Source organism: Ostrea edulis, chromosome 2 (genome assembly GCF_947568905.1).
Source record: "Ostrea edulis chromosome 2, xbOstEdul1.1, whole genome shotgun sequence".
Classification (NCBI taxonomy): Eukaryota; Metazoa; Mollusca; class Bivalvia; order Ostreida; family Ostreidae; genus Ostrea; species Ostrea edulis.
The window spans coordinates 66165315-66183028 of record NC_079165.1 but is presented as its reverse complement, the minus strand read 5'-3'; the positions used below and the strand labels follow the sequence as shown (position 1 = coordinate 66183028).

Below are 17714 nucleotides of genomic sequence, written 5' to 3'. Positions count from 1 at the left end.
TTATTCACCATGATCATGCAGAGTAGTCAGTATGCTTTTATTCACACGCAAAGTAGTGTTTGTCAGTCACACACAGAGTAGTATGTTTGTTAGTTACACAGAGTAGTGTGTTTTTTAGTCACACGCAGAGTAGTGTTTGTTAGTCACACGCAGAGTAGTGTGTTTTTTAGTCACATACAGAGTAGTGTTTGTCAGTCACACACAGAGTAGTGTGCTTTTTATTCACACACAGAGTAGTGTGCTTCTTATTCACACACAGAGCAGTGTGCTTCTTATTCACACACATAGTAGTGTTTTGTTAGTCACACGCAGAGTAGTGTTTGCTATTCACACACAGAGTAGTGTGTTTTTATTCACACACAGAGTAGTGTGTTTTTTATTCACACGCAGAGTAGCGTGCTTCTTGTTAGCCATAAGCTGAATAGTGCGCTTCGGATTCACACGCAGAGTAGTATTTTTTTCCCTCTCTCATGCAGAGCAATGTGTTTTTCTGAATTGTCTGATTCTTTATTCACAGTCAAAATTCAGTGTTCCTTCTACATACTCTGAGTTGTAATTTGGGTTGAAAATCACCTTGAGAATTATAGGTATTTTCTAGCAGGCCTGTAAGTATGTAGCAAGATGCCCTCAACTGGTAATTAGTCAATTGCCTTGGTACATGTATGTTAAAGGTTTTATACAAGATGATACCTTTAAATACTTTGAGGTACATAGTATAAAAGGGCACCATCATGATTTTTGCCCTAAGTGATGTACTAGAATTGTACAAGGCGCAGATGAAAATATATGATTGTATTTATTCATATCATAATAGTTCGATGTCTTGTAGGCACAAAACATGCCACGACGTAAGAGAGGGCCAGACTCAATGGACACTGAACTTGGAAGACCAGCCTAGTACATCGAAGAAGTCTGGGACAAGTTCAAAGCGACCGAAAACGGTTGATACTGAGAGCATTGATTATGCCAGACTCACACAAGAAATATGTAAAATACAACAGGCATCCTCCTTGCCGTCCTTGGAGGGGTCAGCAATTCCCTTGTCCAGAGACAATGGGCCTTTTGTGCCACAATCCCAGGATAAAGATCAGTTTAATCCTCAGATCCAATGCTTAGACCAAACAGAGTCCCAGGCGACAAACCAGCCATTTTCTTCTGGGTAAGTGGATAATGATTCCCAAAAACCATTAGCAACAGTAATGTCGCAATTGTTGAGTGCAAGTAAAGGCAGCCTTCAAGTTCATGCCTTGGTTAAATCAACAACCAACACACATTCCCAGGCGTTCTTGAAAATCTGAACCCACAAGCACGCCAACTCCTAGCAACCGCTTTATCCAATTCTACAAAGGCCTCGTACAAAAGATCATGGGGCTTGTTTGCTCTAGAATTTTCTAAAATCAATTCCCTCCCAATTGCCGATACAGTTTTGTCAAATTTCATAGCACAACTTTTTTCAACAGGTTATTCTCCCAGTAGTATATCTTCACATGTATCGGCAATTAGCTATGTGCACAAAGTGTTGTCTCTCCCAGATCCCGCCGAGGCATTTTAGGTCCGGAAAACTCTGCAAGGGTGTCATCATTCTGCACCAAGCAAAGATTCAAGGTTACCAATTACTGCGTCAATAATGTCAAAATTAATAAAAGGTGTTGATTGTTCAATACAAAATTTATGTTTCAGGGTCTTACTCAAGTCCATATTCCTTTTGGCATTCAATGCATTCTTGCTTTTGGGGGAACTTGTTATCAAATCAGAAGGTGAACATTGCAAAGTCATTCAGAGGGATGACGTAACATTCGAATTTCAACATAAAGCGCCTATTGCAATAATGATAGTGTTAAGAAACTTCAAAACAAATAAAACACATGACCTTTTCCAAATAAATCTTAGAGCTTCAAGCACCCAGGAAATATGCCCAGTTAAGTCACTGTATCTTTACCTACAAACTTTTGCGCACAAATCAGGCTCCTTATTTCAATTTAAAGGGGGCAAACCAGTCACGTATGCATTTGTAACCAAAAACTTGCATAACACAATCCGCTTCATTGGCCTGAACCCAGCTCTATATAGAGGGCATAGTTTCATAATAAGGGCAGCTACACATGCAGCACATTTGGGGTATTCTGAAAACTATTCAGAAGATGGGCAGATGAAAATCTGATGCTGTTCGTAGATATATACGTTTGCCAAGCTTTACAATTTAAATTCAACTATCCCCTACTTAATATAGCTTGACTTCTCAATGTTGTCAAGTCAGGTGTGCCATATACTAATGCTCAACACAGGTCAGTGTTAATTGCTATATCACTTTTAGTCCCTTGATGCGCAATAATAAAACTCACAGGTCAGAGGTCAACTGCTGTGGATTTTTTTCCCTAGTCAATAGTAATTAAGTAACACAGGTCAGACGTTAACTGCTGTGTATATTCTAGTCTCCTTCCTGAAAATCTCAGCACACAGGTCAGAAGTCAACTGCTGTGTTAATTATTCCTCACTCCTGAATCTTATGTACATAACTTAAAGTTAGGTACCATGTCACAAGCCTATAGGCTTCTTTACATATATTTAATTTAGTTCTCAACATTGTTCATAGTTGGTGTATTGTAGCTTTTGCATAATGATGTGCCTACTGGTCCCTTATCTTTCAGGGTTGTGATGTTGATGTGTTATACTAGGTAGCTACCTCTCTGTGTGGGGGTTGCAAACATGCTGTTTGCCTTTTGTGACTGATGTTTTTTGTTTTTGTATATATTATTAGATGATTTTTGGATATTTTATTTTGTCAAGTTTTTAATTTTAGTTGTATAACAGGGCAGATCACTTTATCATATTCAGGGATTTTTATAGAAGCAACTTGTGCTGTCAGTATTGTCTAGATCTCCCCTTAGCTTGTTTTTGTTATCAATATATAGAATGATAATATTTGTTTATTGACATCTAATAAATGACAATATTTCACACAATACTGGTGTTGTGTTATGTTGTTGTTCCATCATTATATAGAACTTTGCCAGAGCACCAATATTATATAATACTGCATTATTGTAAATAATGGCATTTTTGTAATTTGTGATATGCGAACCCATTCTCTGTCTACATTGTATAGGTAATTATTGTAACAGTCTGTATTTAAGGTCATTTTGTCTTTTTAACCAGCTCAAATTTCTGATGTATTATCTAATCATATGGTAATGTCATATCACGTGATGTTTAGATAGCGTCAGTTCTGAAATTGAATTGTTACAAGGAGGAATTTTGAAGTTTTACCCACCCTCCTTCCCCTTCCATCACCTCTGTGTATGAAAAAGAAATGCAATATTATGCGCATGCCTACTGCACAATTTCTTATAAGATTAGTAACCCACTACATTGCGTGTGACAACTGTAAACGGCATGCATAGGTCTTAATTGCAGTACCGCACCTAGAGCTTATAGTCGATTAAAAAACCTCTTGAGAGCTAAAGTTGCCTGCTGTTTTCTATATAATGTCCTCTGCAAACAAATATTTGTTATTATTTTGTTGAATGAAAAACAGTTACTTCCTTTTAGCTCTTACAAGTTTATTGTTATTTCGGATTTCCAAAATTTCGGCTTGAGCATCACTGACGGTACATTATTTGTCGAAATGTGCATCTGGTGCATCAAAATTGGTACCGTATAAGTTTTACATTACTTCAGGGTCCTCTTTATTCTTGTACTGGTAAAGTTATTTTATTTTATCACAAAAGATAAAACCGAACCGAAAATACCGAAAACCGAGGTTTTGTTTCTTGAACCGAACCGAACCGAAAAATGTCTCCACCGTGACAGCCTTAATGCAAATATAGCTCCGCAACATTTCATGATTTCACACTTGTGTAATGTGGTGGATCATAAAATAATAAAAGGCGACAATGTATACTATTACAGGTAAAAAAAATCTTTCAGTTTGATGGATATGAACTGATTATGCCCTGTATTATATTCTCTATAAAACACACGATATACATACTTTGCATTGTCAGGTCTTATCTTTCCATAAATAGTTTTTTCCTCTTCTTTCTTTTCGGGTTTTGATGTAAACTTGTCTTCATTACTAGACCTGTCATAAATATCACATTAGTGGGTATCTTTTGAAGCTGACTCTAAATCATGTTCCTGATCTAAAGAGTACACATGTGTATTAACATTGTATATTATAATCTAAACAGTCTTGAAATGTAGAAATTGTCAAATGAAAGTTACAATGTATTACTATATCGGTTTTGTTGAGCTGCATATTTCCATAAAATCAGATATGTGATAGAGCAGATCTTAAAATGAAAAACATTTAAAGAGAGATATACTGTCTTTACATTTCAATTGATTGGAGTTTGAATTCCTTTGAAAGCATTTCCTATGGAGTATTAGAATATGCGTCTTAAAATTGTAGAGCAATTCTTATGATGAAAAAAGAAGATCTGGAATAGTGATTAATCTCAGAAATCCTACAAACAAAACAAAATTGAGGGCAGGGTAAGCATGGGCTACAGGGAATACTAGAGGTGAGATCAGATGACAAGGACAACCACGTTATCTGTAAACCATTTATTTTGATGAGATAATCGAAGCAATGAAATAAATTTCCACACTCATTATGTTAACATTTTCATATTGGTTTCAATGGTATTCTTAGAAACAGAAAAATAAAAATAAGGGTGAAAGATTGATTCATGATAATGCACTAATTATTTTTTTTTTTACGAACTATAGCAATTTCATAATGTCAAATGATATACTAGGATGTCATGTTTGGATTAATCATCATGCATCATAATTCCAATATATATGCAAAAGCCCTTATCATAATTGATGACTAAAGAGGTAGCATCCACAATATGAGTCCTTAAAGCTTACATTCTTCAACAAACCACTTATCCAAAACAATCAAACATTTAGTTGTTACATGTATATCATTGAAGAGTTTAAGACATCGTCAGATGCTTGATAAAATGCATATTTTAGCTACATGTATGTGATACAATGTGCGTAACAAATTCCCCAATAATCCACCGTTACAAAGGATCCCATAGTTAGAGTTTCAATTCATAAAATTCCGATACACAAAAGTAGAAATACATCACATTTGTTGGAAGGAATTTTCACATGCTACCTTCAATTAAACTGTAATTTAGTGGACCTCTTTTCTGTACACTCAAATTTTTTATAAGTTGTGTACATTATTGAAATTTTAAACATCATGCAAATGGGTACCTATTAAATCCATCAAAACTTAGCTCCACCAGATGTCATGGATTTACACTTGTGTAATGTTGTGGATCACAAAAGAATAGCAAGCGACAATGTAAACTACTACAGGTAAATAATCTTTCAGTTGATGGATATGAACTAATTATGCCCTTCACTACATTCTGTTTAAAACACACCTTGCATATACATACTTTTCATTGTCAGTTTTTATCTTTCCATTAACAATCTTTTCCTCTTGTTCCTCTTCGACTTTTGAAGGAGCCTTATCACCATTGCTAGAGCTGTCATAAATATCACATTAGTGGATATCTTTTGAAGCTGACTCTAAATCATGTTCATGATATAATGAGTGCACATGTGTATCAACAATGTATGTTATAATCTAAATGGTCTTTTAAACTAGAAAATGTATTTTAAAAATTTTAAAAAGGGGGATGCATTGCATTACTGTCTTGGTTTCGTTTAGCTGCATGTTCCCATTAAATTATATATGTGATAGAACAAATCTTAAAATGAAAAAATATATATAGAAAGAGAGATATACTGTCTACATTTCATTTGAATGGGAGTTAAAATCCTTTGTAAGTATTTAGTAAGGAGGATTATGAGTCTTGTAATTGTAGAGCGAATTTGATGATGAAAAAGATGGAAGATACCAAACTGTGATCAATCTCATAATTCCTATCATCTAATCAAAATTGAGGACGAAGTAACACATGATATACAGGTAACTCTCGAATTATCGCCACTCAATTCATCGCCATTTTCGTTATAACGCCGCATTTTTCTAGGAACATTTTTCCTGTTACTTAAAACTCTCGTTAAAACGCCAAATTCGCTATCGCCATTTGCCACAGTGTTTTCATTACAAAAGTCTATTTCACCGTGTTAATTATTTCGATAAACCGCCATAGGTGCACGTGGTCAGTAAAGCAGTAAATTGGTCATTATCGATCTCCGGCGTACACCTGGACAGAAGAATCCCAGTAATTGCTGTATTGAATAAACAAGAAAATTACTGGAGATGAACTGTAGTCAAGGTGTTTATACATCATAGAAACACATTTCAATTTAGCTATGGTTTCGCCACGAAAGAGGGTCCTGTTAAATTCCGATGAAAAAAAGCAAATCATTACGTACCAAGAACATCATCCAAAATGTACCCATCAGGATATTGCAAATCATTGTTTATGTGGTTTATGCAAGTAATGACAAAAGATAACTCTTACATATAAAAGAACGGTAACTCTATTTCTTCAAGATGGCGGTAATTCAATTCATCGCCAAATTCGTTATAATGCCATAATTTCATAAGAACAAAAGGTGGCGGTTTATCGAGAGTTGACTGTACATACTTTGCATTATCAGGTTTCATCTTTCCATAAATTATCTTTTCCTCTTCTTTCTCTTCGGGTTTTGATGTAGACTTGTCACCATTGCTAGAGCTGTCATAAATATCATATTTGTAAATATTTGTGAAACTGATCCTTTTTATAATCTAAAGAATACACGTGTGTTTCAACATTGTATGTTATAATCTATAAGGTTTTTAAAATCAAAAATTGTAGAATGTTGCAGTGTACTACAGTCTTGTAGGATGTTGCAGTGTACTACAGTCTTGTAGAATGTTGCAGTGTATTACAGTCTTATAGAATGTTGCAGTGTACTACAGTCGTGGTTTCATTGAGCTGCATTTTCCAATAAAATCATATATTTCATATAACAGAAGATAAAATGGAAAAGAAAAAGTTTTATAGAGATTTACTCTCTTTACATTTCATTTGAATGCAAGGTGAAGATAACGAACAGTGATCAATCTCATAACTCCTACAAGCAATACAAAATAGATAGTTGGGCAAACACGGACCCCTGGACACACCAGAGGTGGGATCAGGTGCCTAGGAGGAGTAAGCATCCCCTGTTGACCGGTCACACCCGCCGTGAGCCCTATATCCTGATCAGGTAAACGGAGTTATCTGCAGTCAAAATCAGTGTGCCAAGAACGGCTTAACAATCGGTATGAAACACGTCAGACAGCATTTGACCCAATGCGAGGTTGTATTGACGAACTAGATCGTTATAACGACCATAGAATTTGCGAAATGCTGACTTCAATCGAGACTGTTGAAATCCCTGTACCATCAACTTGTTTGTCAGTAGCTTACCTCGATTTAAAAACTGACTATACCCAGAACAAGCTCTTGCATATCGAATCAGTTGAGATATATAAACACCACATGCAGGTGATAATGGAATATTGCTACATAAATGTGGGAAGTTGACGATGGAGAAGCTGAAATCATCCCGTTTGTCATACAGTTGAGTTGTTAGTTTGCCGTTAATGTCTACTTTCAATAAAATATTTAAGTATGAAGCAGAAGTGGACGACTCTGTGGTGTCCTTTATTTCCAGCTCACAGGGATATATCAAATCGACATATGAATGAAAGCTATCATTGTTAATAGACAAAACGTCATCGATATATCTAAAAGTCGAATTGAAGGTCACAGCGAGAGAGATTTTCTTCTCACGTAGAAGTTTTTGAATAAATTCTGCTTCATATGAATATAAAAACAGGTCAGCTAACAAAGGAGCACAATTCGTGCCCATTGGAATTCCAACAGACTGTTGGAAGACCTGATCACCAAAGACCACGAAGATATTGTCAATGAGGAACTCTAGCATATTTTTTATTTCAAATTCAGAGTACTTGTGCGTGGAATCAGAGTGGTGTTTAACAAAGTAAGTTTTTGAATGACTGATCACTAGATATGAATATTTCCGTTTTCCGTTTTTGTTGAAGAAGCAACTGTCTATGATGTCAAAAAGTCTAGTCTTTAATTTATCGTGAGGAATAGTCGTGTATAGTGTTGAATAGTCATAGGTTTTAATGCTATTGATTTGGGGGAAATTCTGTAATTTCAAGTTTACTAAAAGTTCTTTAGAATTTTTTAGAATCCACATTTGATTAACACCACTTCTGGCATATGTAGTCGCACAGTAAGTTTGAAGTTTCTCCTTCACAGCTGTTAACATTTTCGTGAGGAGCAAAGATAGGGGCTTGGTAGAGCACTTACTGGATCCAGCAATGTATCTTTGTTTGTAAGGGTTTTTATGTAGTTTAGGAATCCAGTATAGGTACGGTAACTCATATTCATTCGACCCATTGACTGGAATATTAAATGTGTCTAAAACTGAAGCATGGTTTTGAAGAATTTCGTCTTTTGAAAGGGTAGTTGGAGTATAAGAAATCCTATAAACAAAACAAAATTGAGGGCAGGGTAAGCATGGGCTCCTGGAAACACAAGAAGTGGGGTCAGGAGCCAAGGACGACAGCACATCCCCTGTTAACTGTTGAAAATCCTCGTGAACCATGTATTTTGATGAGATAGTCGAAGCAATAAATTAATATTTCCATACATTTTGATTTTGATTTCAAGGGTACTCTTAGAAACGGAAAACTAAAGATATCAAGGATTGATCCATGATATTGAATGCAATTATTAAATATAGTTTGATAATAACGTTGGTAATATTGTAATATCAAAGATGTACCAGGATGTTGATTTTGGATTAATTATTACACATTATAATTACAATGTATATGCAAGAGCCCTCATAATCATTGATGACTAAACAGGTACCATCCGCAATTTCAGTTCTGAAAACTAGCATTCTTCAACAAACCACTTATCCATAAAAAATAAAGATTTAGTTGTTACATATATTTCACTGAGTTATTTTTGAAAGGGAGAAGACACCATTACAAAAATACATGTGTAGCTATGTAAAACTTATACGGTATCAATTTTGATGCACCAGATGCGCATTTCGACAAATAATGTCTCTCTGATACATTGTGTGCAACAAAATCCCTAATAATCGACCATTACAAAGAATCTCATAAGAATGGTTAAAGTTTCATTGATAAAATACCAATAAAAACTAAAAATTTAAAACGTTTGTTGGAAGGAATTTTAACAAGTTGCCTTCAATTAAACTGTAATTTAGTGGACATCCTTTCCGTACATTCAAATGTTTTATGAGCTGTGTACATTATTGAAATTTTAAACATCGCACAAATGAGGCACCTATTAAATACATGAAATTTAACTCCACCGAATTTCATGATCCCACACTTGTGTAATGTTGTGGATCATAAAATAATTACAGGCTACAATGCATACTATTACAGGTAAATAATATTTCAGTTTGATGGATATGAAATGATTATGTCCTTTATTACAATCTGTATAAGGCATACATACTTTTCATTGTCAGGTCTTATCTTTCCATAAACAATATTTTCCTCTTGTTCCTCTTCGGGTTTTGGAGGAGACTTGTCACCATTGCTAGAGCTGTCATAAATATAACACTTGTGAATATTTTTTGAAGCTGACTCTAAATCATGTTCATGATCTAATGAGTATACATGTGTATTAACATTGTATGTTATAATCTAAACGGTCTTTGAAGCTAGAAATTGTAAAATGAAAGTCACAGTGTATTACTATATCGGTTTTGTTGAGCTGCATATTTCCATAAAATCATAAATTTTATGGAACTGATGCTAAAATGAAAAATAAATATAGAAAAATATACACTGTATTTACAACTCATTTGAATGGGATTTGAATTCCTTTATAAGTGTTTCGTAATGAGCATTACAATATGAATTTTATAATAGAAGAGAAAATATTTTGATGAAAGAGATGAAAGGTGAAAATAATGAACAGTGATCAATCTCATAACTCCCATAAGCAATACAAAATAGATAGTTGAGCAAACATAGACCCCAAGACACACCAGAGATGGAAGACATCGAATAGGGATCAATCTCATAAATCTTATAAACAAAGCAAAGTTGAGGGCATGGTAAATATGGGTTCCTGGAAACACTAGAAGTAAGATCAGGTGCCAAGGACGACTACGAATTTCCTGTTGACCAATGAAACCCTCCGTGAACCATTTATTTTGATGAGATAATGGAAGCATTAAAATAAAACTATCCATACTGATTATGTTAAGATTTCCAGATTGGTTTCAAAGGTCCTCTTAGAAACGCAAGAATAAAAAAAAAGATAGTTAAAGATGGATCCATGATAATGAATGAAATTATCTTTTGATACTAACGTTGATGATATCGGCATGTCAAATGATGCACTAGGATATAATTTTTCAGGAGAAGTATCACACATTATAATTTCAATATCTATTGAAAGACCATGATAATCAGTGATGACTAAAGAAATATCATCCATAATCTGATTCTTAAAAACTATTATTCCTCAACAAACCACTTAAACATGAAGTTGTTATATATATTTTCAGTTACGTTTTGATGAGATAATCGGAGAAATAAAATAAGATGTCCCATATTGATTATATTGACATTTCTTTGTAGGTTTCAAGCATACTCTTAGACACGTAAAGGAAAAAAAACAGTTTAAGATTGATTCGTTATAATGCATTAACTCATTACGACATCTTTTGATACTTACTGTGGCAATATCGTAATGTCATAAGATGCACCATGATGTCATTTTGTGGTTAATTATTACACATGATAATTGCAATATCTATGTAAAAGCCCCCATCATCAGTGATGACTAACGAGGTACCAACAACAATATGAGTTTAGAGAGCTAACATTTTCAATAAACCATGTATCCATAGCAAATAAACATTTTACTTGTTGCATATATTTCATTTAAAGAGTTATTTTGAAAAGGGAGAAGACATCACAGATATTTGGGGGGAAAATGCATATTTGTAGCTATGTGATACATTTTGTGAAACGAAAGTCTCAATAATCGACCATTACAAATGATCTCATCATGAGAATAGTGATGGTTTCAAGTGATAAAATTCCGATACACGAAAGTAAGAATTTAGTACATATACTGGAATGTACAATATCACCTTTATTAAACAGTAATTTGATCCACTTCCTTTCTGTACATTGAAAGTATCATAAGTTATGTAAATTACTGAAATTTTAAACATCATGCCAATAAGGTACCTACTGAATTCATGAAAATATAGCTCAACCAAATGTTTTGATCCACTCTTGTGTAATGTTATGGATCATAGAAGACTTGCAGGCACAATCTCTACTACTACAGGTAAATCATCCATGAGTTCGATGGATATGAAATGATTATGATCTTTACCACATTCTGTATGAAACACACGATATACATACTTTCCAGTGTTTCGTCTGATCTTTCCATAAATAATTTTTTCCTCTTCGGGTTTTGAATGAGACTTGTCACCATTGCTAGAACTGTCATAAATATCACATTAGTAAATATCATTTAAGGAGTACATGTGTATATCATCATTGTAGAAATCGAAACATAGAAGTTGCAATGTATTACTGTCTTGGTTTCGTTGAGCTTAATGCTCGCATGTAATCATATAAAATACATTTATAGAGATATATTCATACATTCATTTGAATGGGGTTTGAATTCCTTTGCAAGTGTTTCCGAAGGAGCATCACAATATGGGTCTTATGATTGTAGAATGAATATGAGGAAGAAAAAGATGGAAGATATCGATTTATTTATTCATTGCGGGACGCTCGAGAATATCTCACTCATATGGAGACGTCACCATTGCCAGTGAAGGGTTGCGAAATTTAGGACTATGTTCAGCGCTTACGGCCATTGAGCAGGGAAGGGTGTTTAAATATCGTGCCACACCTGCTGTGACACGAGGTCCAAGTTTTTGCGGTCTAATCCGAAGGACCGCCCCTTTAGTCGCCTCTTACGACAAGCAAGAGGTACTGAGGAACTATTCTAACCCGGATCCCCATAACTCCTATAAGGAATATAAAATGAACAGTTTGTCAAACACAGACGATAACGAGCAGTGATCAATCTCATAACTCCTATAAGGAATACAAAACACGGACCCTTGGACACACCAGAAGTGGGACAAGCCTCCTAGGAGATGTATCCCCTGTCGACCGATCACACTTGCTGTGAACCCTATACTTGTAAACGGAGTGTACCAACAACGTATGAAATATGTCAGACAGCATTTAACCCAATGGCAGGTAGTATTGGCTAACTAGGTCGTTATAACGACTATATAATTTGTAAAATGCTGACTAATCTTTGACAACATGTATATATCAGTGAGTATTTTGTAAAACTAACAATAAATCATATCAACAAGTGTACAAACCTTCAATGTTAAAATGTAAAACTCTTACAAAATATACATTGCAAAATTCAAGGAGTATGATCGAACCATTTCTTCCAATTGCATATGTACATAAAACCACACGTGTATGATCTTCGTGAATAGAATTCTTCGTGAAAAGGAAGTTTAAATAGTATTTGTATTATCTCAAAATCTAAGATCTGTATTATCTTCACATGGGACTTGGTAAATATGTTCTATACAGTATGTACAATGAGTCCCTTCTCATTGTGGAGTGGATTCGATGTTTAACCGATATCGTGTTTTGCTAAATATGTTGACATTTAAAGTTTATGCCAATGGTGCTTTTAAAAACCAAACTTTTATGAAAAGGATTCATTGAATTCATGCATTATAATGCATCAAAGTATTACAAAGATATTTGAAACTTTAGGACATATTGATCTTAACATATTTAACATGACGTAATTTTATACTAATCATAACACTTTATAGTTCCGAACCATGTGTAAAAGTTCTTCGTGCTCAGGAATGACTAAATGTATATTATTAATTCAAGTGTGGAAAGCTAGACTTTTTTAGCGAACAACCTACTATTCCAAAACAAAATTTAATGAGAATGTCACAATTAATTGAAGAAGAAAAATCAGTAGAAATAAGACAAAATTATTTAGCGAAAATGCACATTTGTGGATAATGTGTATGTGAAAAATTCTAAACACTCGACCTTTAAATACTGCTTTTTTTTAAGCGAAAAAAAATCTGGATACTCATGAGTATAAATGTGCTAGATTTACATTCAAATCATCTGTTTACTAGCTACGTGTATTTGTAATATCCGACACCAGCCTATCGTTGTCACCAAAGTAATTCCACATGTACAAAAAAATGTTTTTCATCAACATATATCGATTAATCGAAGAAAAATATCAAACTACGAAAATAAATTTTAAAAAATTAACACCCTCAGGGTGGTGGATATCAGATATAACTAAGTGTTACTATTACAATAAATTGCTATTTTGTTTCCATGGCAACGAATTGTCAGTTACAATTGTCTTGTCATGTCATGCAAAATCTATAATCTATATATATATATATATAGAGAGAGAGAGAGAGAGAGAGAGTGAAGATAACGAACAATCATCAATCTCATAACTCCTATAAGCGATATAAAATAGATAGTTGGGCTAAGCCACCCTTGATATACCAGAGGTGGGATCAGGTGCCTAGGAGGAGTAAGCATGCTCTATCGACCGGTCACACCCGCCGTGAGCCCTATATCTTGATCAGGTAAACGTAGCTATCCGTCGTCAAATTCAGTGTACCAAGAACGGCCTAACAATCGGCATGAAACACTTCAGGCAGCATTGGACCCAATGATAGGTTGTATTGGCAAACTAGATCGTTATAAGGACCATAGAAATTGCGAAATGCTCCAGAATTACATGAACCCACGCAAACACCTATATATATATATATATATATATATATATATATATATATATATATAATATTCAAATGTGGAAAATGACTGTGTCCTATATTCAATAAGTAAAAGAAATAAATAACATATGACAACATGTTGTAAAACGTAAGCGCTTTCATTTTTTAAAATTCTTCATATGTTTTACATTATGAAAACAAATTATGTTGTTATGACTATAACAACATAATAGGTCATAATAAAGAGGGAGTCATTTGGAGCGTATTGTTGTGACTATTTTAAAAGTGTAAGTCTAAATGAGCGAATGAAATATTTTTATTTTTCTCTCCTTTCCACAAATTTGTCCATGAAAAGTTTATAAAAAGGAAAATCGTTAAAATGTCCATTTCAACACGCCTAAATGTTCACTAAGTTTTATTTTTACGGTATTCCGGTATTTCAATGTGTTGCTTTTGTACACGAATTCTGACTCTAAGAGTTGTTCCTGTCTCTCCGAAATACATTAGTCTACATCCACTACATGTAATAACATATATTAAATTCTTAGTATACGCATTTATGGATAATTGCTTTCCGTTGAAATTGAAAATTTGTCCCTCCTTTAAATATGTACAAGTTCCACAATGGGGATTTTTGCATCTGTTGACTCGAAATCGGATTTTCTATGAATTTTGGATGGACATAGCATTCTACGGAGATCTTTTTGGTTGTCTTTTACTATTAATGAATTTGAAATTTTGGAAGACATTTGTCATTTCAGAATACCACAGGAGTTCATCAACTTAATAATATTCTTTGTATTCACACTATCTTTAATTACTACTAATAATAAAGATTTCAATTATCTAGAACTTAATATAGACATTGATATTTACCATTTGAGTAAATGCAAACTCTTATGTGGACGATATATATATATATATATATATATATATATATATATATATATATACCGGTATGCATACTTAAAATAAAGTATAAAAGCAACAAAAAACGTTTACTAGTAGCTTTAGGCCTCTAATTCTAACTTCTATCTTCAGAAGTTTCTAAAAATGAGCATTTACATTTTATAACGTTTCCAAAGACAGAACGAAAGGTCGAATGCTTTACTTACATTTTTTGAGTTTTGATTATTTTATAAAAACTCTGTAATGTATCCTACCTTTGGCCTTCTTGTCGGGGGAGAGCTTGTGGTGTTTCCCCATTCATTGAGTTTCCATTGTTGCTCATGGTTCAAATTGCCAATTATAGCATCATAGCAACACCGTTTCCCTAATGAACCGACAAAAGGACGGTGGATATTTACGGTAGAACATTTACAGGTGTGGTATGTGTGTGTGCTTTAATTAGGTTTAAATGGGTAGCAGGCCTGAACACATTGAGCGCGACATTGGTTTTGTGTCATTTTTGTTATCCAATCAACGTCGGGAATTCTGAGTGCATAATACATGCAATCATTATCAAATAATTAATCAATGATCTCAAAGTGACCATGGTAAATTGTGTCATTTTTGTGATCCAATACTGTAGGGAATTCTGAATGCATAATAAATGCAAACATTATCAACCAATTAATCAATAATCCCAGATTGAGCATGACTGATTGGGGAAAAAAACCCACTACTTTTCAAACCAGGAAGTAAAATTGACCTCAAGTCTAGTTCAATTTGTTGTCAATACGTGCGTTTTGTTCAATTCAATGACATTCACATTGTCCATTGTTAAACAATAACATTTTTTATGCAATGTGTAGTATATTTCAATGCTAGTAAAATATTATAATGAGGAAAAAAAACCAAGACATAGCTTGTGTACATGTATATATCATAAGTTTTAATTTGTTCATAGAAGAATATCTAAAATGAATATTTTCCCTCATCAACTCTGATGTAGAGTTTTGAGTTCATATCTTAATTATGCGTAAAGCAGTTTATAGTACTTGACACGATCTAAGCCACGTACCGGACGGGAACCACGTGCCGGCTGAAGACAGTGGCCAGTTTTCATGATCTTCGATAAAAATTTGACATTTTACACTGATATAAAAGGTATCTGTATTTATCAAACGAATCGAAAAATAAACAAACTTCGGACATTTCTGCCGATTAAAATATCATATGACCACTCTATTTGCTGTTTCATTTAACATTCTAACTTTACATAACATTTTCATAAATGGTTGCATCATAGACGTTTAACGCGTTTACAGTATTTTCAGCTAATGTTGATGCATGTATAAACATTGACATGAGTTTCATTGTCATAGTTTCAGGGGATGACGGTCGACAATAGTGCTGGAAAATTTGCATGCCCCGTTTGTGCACGTCATTGAATTTAAATGATTTTTGTCATTGACAAGGAAAAAAACCATTTTGACAATTGTTTAAAATGATCAGAATTTTAATCATATCAAAGATTACGATTATATTATCTCTAACTTGTTCTGAAATAATACATTTTAGCCGCTGTGTAGAAATATAGAGCGTGTCAATCTACGTCCTCGGAAACGGATCTATGATTCTCCATATTGGAGTGGAATGAATGGAAAGTCTCTCCGTAGTTATTTGGATATTTACATCTCCAATGGGGTTTTTTGTCTTTGATTTTATCACTGGTTGTAATGATGATATTTCCTCATGAACGCGCTTCGGTTGAAAACAAGGCGCGTATGTACATGTATCAATACTTGATCAATATTGCACGCAATCTTAACAGATGGTAATTCCGACAGAAATGAAAGTAGAAGGTAAATATCATAATTAAATTTCAATATTTGAAATACATGAGGGTATGAACTGCAACGCTTCACTTCAGTGTACTTTTCATGAAGCCCTAACGCTAGTTTAAAATTGGAAATGGTTTTCAAGTACCTGTTCGAGGTTTCAATATACATGTATGTGCTATTTCAGCTTAGGTCACATTGCTTGCAATGTTTATGGTTATCCATGCATTCAGAACAGTTCGACATGTACATATTCCTCCGATCCACTGAAATCGTATCATTGAATAGGTGCCATTTGGGGTAGGTGGTTTTTATTTATAATAATGAGGGCTCATTTCGGGTAAACCTACCATGTCATCTTGTCTTTGTCCAGAATTGGACCGTATGTGTCTGTCCACATCGTAAATTTCCATGAGTTTTGCCACTGTGAGTTAAAACGGGACCATACGTTTTCAAGTACTGTGTCATATTTTTGTTTGTTCAGAGCGGGTCCATATGCCTCTAAACATTCATGCACATTTCATGCATGTGTTTTATCACTGAGTTGATTGAAACGGAACCATACGTTTTCTATTACTGTTACATATTATCTTTGTCTAGAACGGAATCATACGTCTCTGGAGATTTTCTGTTTGGCACATTTAGGTGTTGTCCCTGTGTATTATTTGAGACGAGAATATACGTTTCTGGTACCGTAACCCTTCTTACTATGTTTAGAGCAGAGCTAACGTCCATTTAATATTGTCTATTAAGCCAGTACTTGTACATGGTGTGTACATGTCATGAACACTCATTTACAAGAAGTTTTCATGACTAATTTCTCCTTCACAAATGTTCTTATATACTGTGTAGTTTTAAATCAGTCTGATTTTGTTTTGTTATTAGGTTAGAGCCAGAAGAGCATGCCTCCAAAGTGGAGGGGTTCAGTCCTCCCGATTATACCAAAGTCTTCAAAATGAACTCGCAAGTACACAACGTCTGCTTCGTGTCCTAATTCAACAGCAGCACCCCAACCCAACAACACAACAAATAGATTATAACAAATTGGCCAGTGATTTATCAAAACATCTTCGCTAGCTAAGGGTTCGCAGACCACTCCGTTTCCCATTTCCATTATGGTGAGTGAAGTGGACCAAAGACTCT

The 17714-nt window shown here is 34.3% G+C and overlaps 2 protein-coding genes across 5 annotated transcripts in view; one reads left to right on the top strand and one right to left on the bottom strand.

The window, feature by feature from the left end:
* The window catches only part of LOC125678501 (chitin synthase chs-2-like), a 29904-nt gene extending 14690 nt beyond the window's left edge, over window positions 1-15214 (bottom strand). Inside the window, exons 1-6 of one of the 4 annotated variants that reach the window (XM_048916996.2) lie at window positions 15012-15214; window positions 11435-11515; window positions 9498-9587; window positions 6585-6674; window positions 5406-5510; window positions 3992-4081 (exon numbers count right to left, since the gene is read on the bottom strand). In XM_048916996.2, the coding sequence (XP_048772953.2) occupies window positions 3992-4081; window positions 5406-5510; window positions 6585-6674; window positions 9498-9587; window positions 11435-11515; window positions 15012-15079 (524 nt within the window). In that variant the 5' untranslated portion in view covers window positions 15080-15214. Of the gene's footprint in view, window positions 1-3991; window positions 4082-5405; window positions 5511-6584; window positions 6675-9497; window positions 9588-11434; window positions 11516-12423; window positions 12477-15011 lie in introns of those variants that run through there. The other 3 variants (XM_048916997.2, XM_056156945.1, XM_048916999.2) reach the window with 3 other exon arrangements.
* Window positions 353-12394, top strand: LOC125678502 (uncharacterized). The gene is made up of 2 exons (XM_048917000.2): window positions 353-1159; window positions 11757-12394. Exons 1-2 carry the CDS (start codon window positions 732-734, stop codon window positions 11857-11859), a joined length of 531 nt encoding a protein of 176 aa, XP_048772957.2. The 5' UTR covers window positions 353-731; the 3' UTR covers window positions 11860-12394.
* Window positions 15215-17714: the final 2500 nt, after the last annotated feature.

Excerpts from the sequence above, each read along its gene's own strand:
- LOC125678502 (XM_048917000.2), top strand. The coding sequence starts at position 732 with ATGATTTTTGCCCTAAGTGATGTACTAGAATTGTACAAGGCGCAGATG. Across the intron at positions 1,160-11,756 it reads AACCAGCCATTTTCTTCTGG|AATGAATATGAGGAAGAAAA; the intron begins GTAAGTGGATAA and ends TTATGATTGTAG.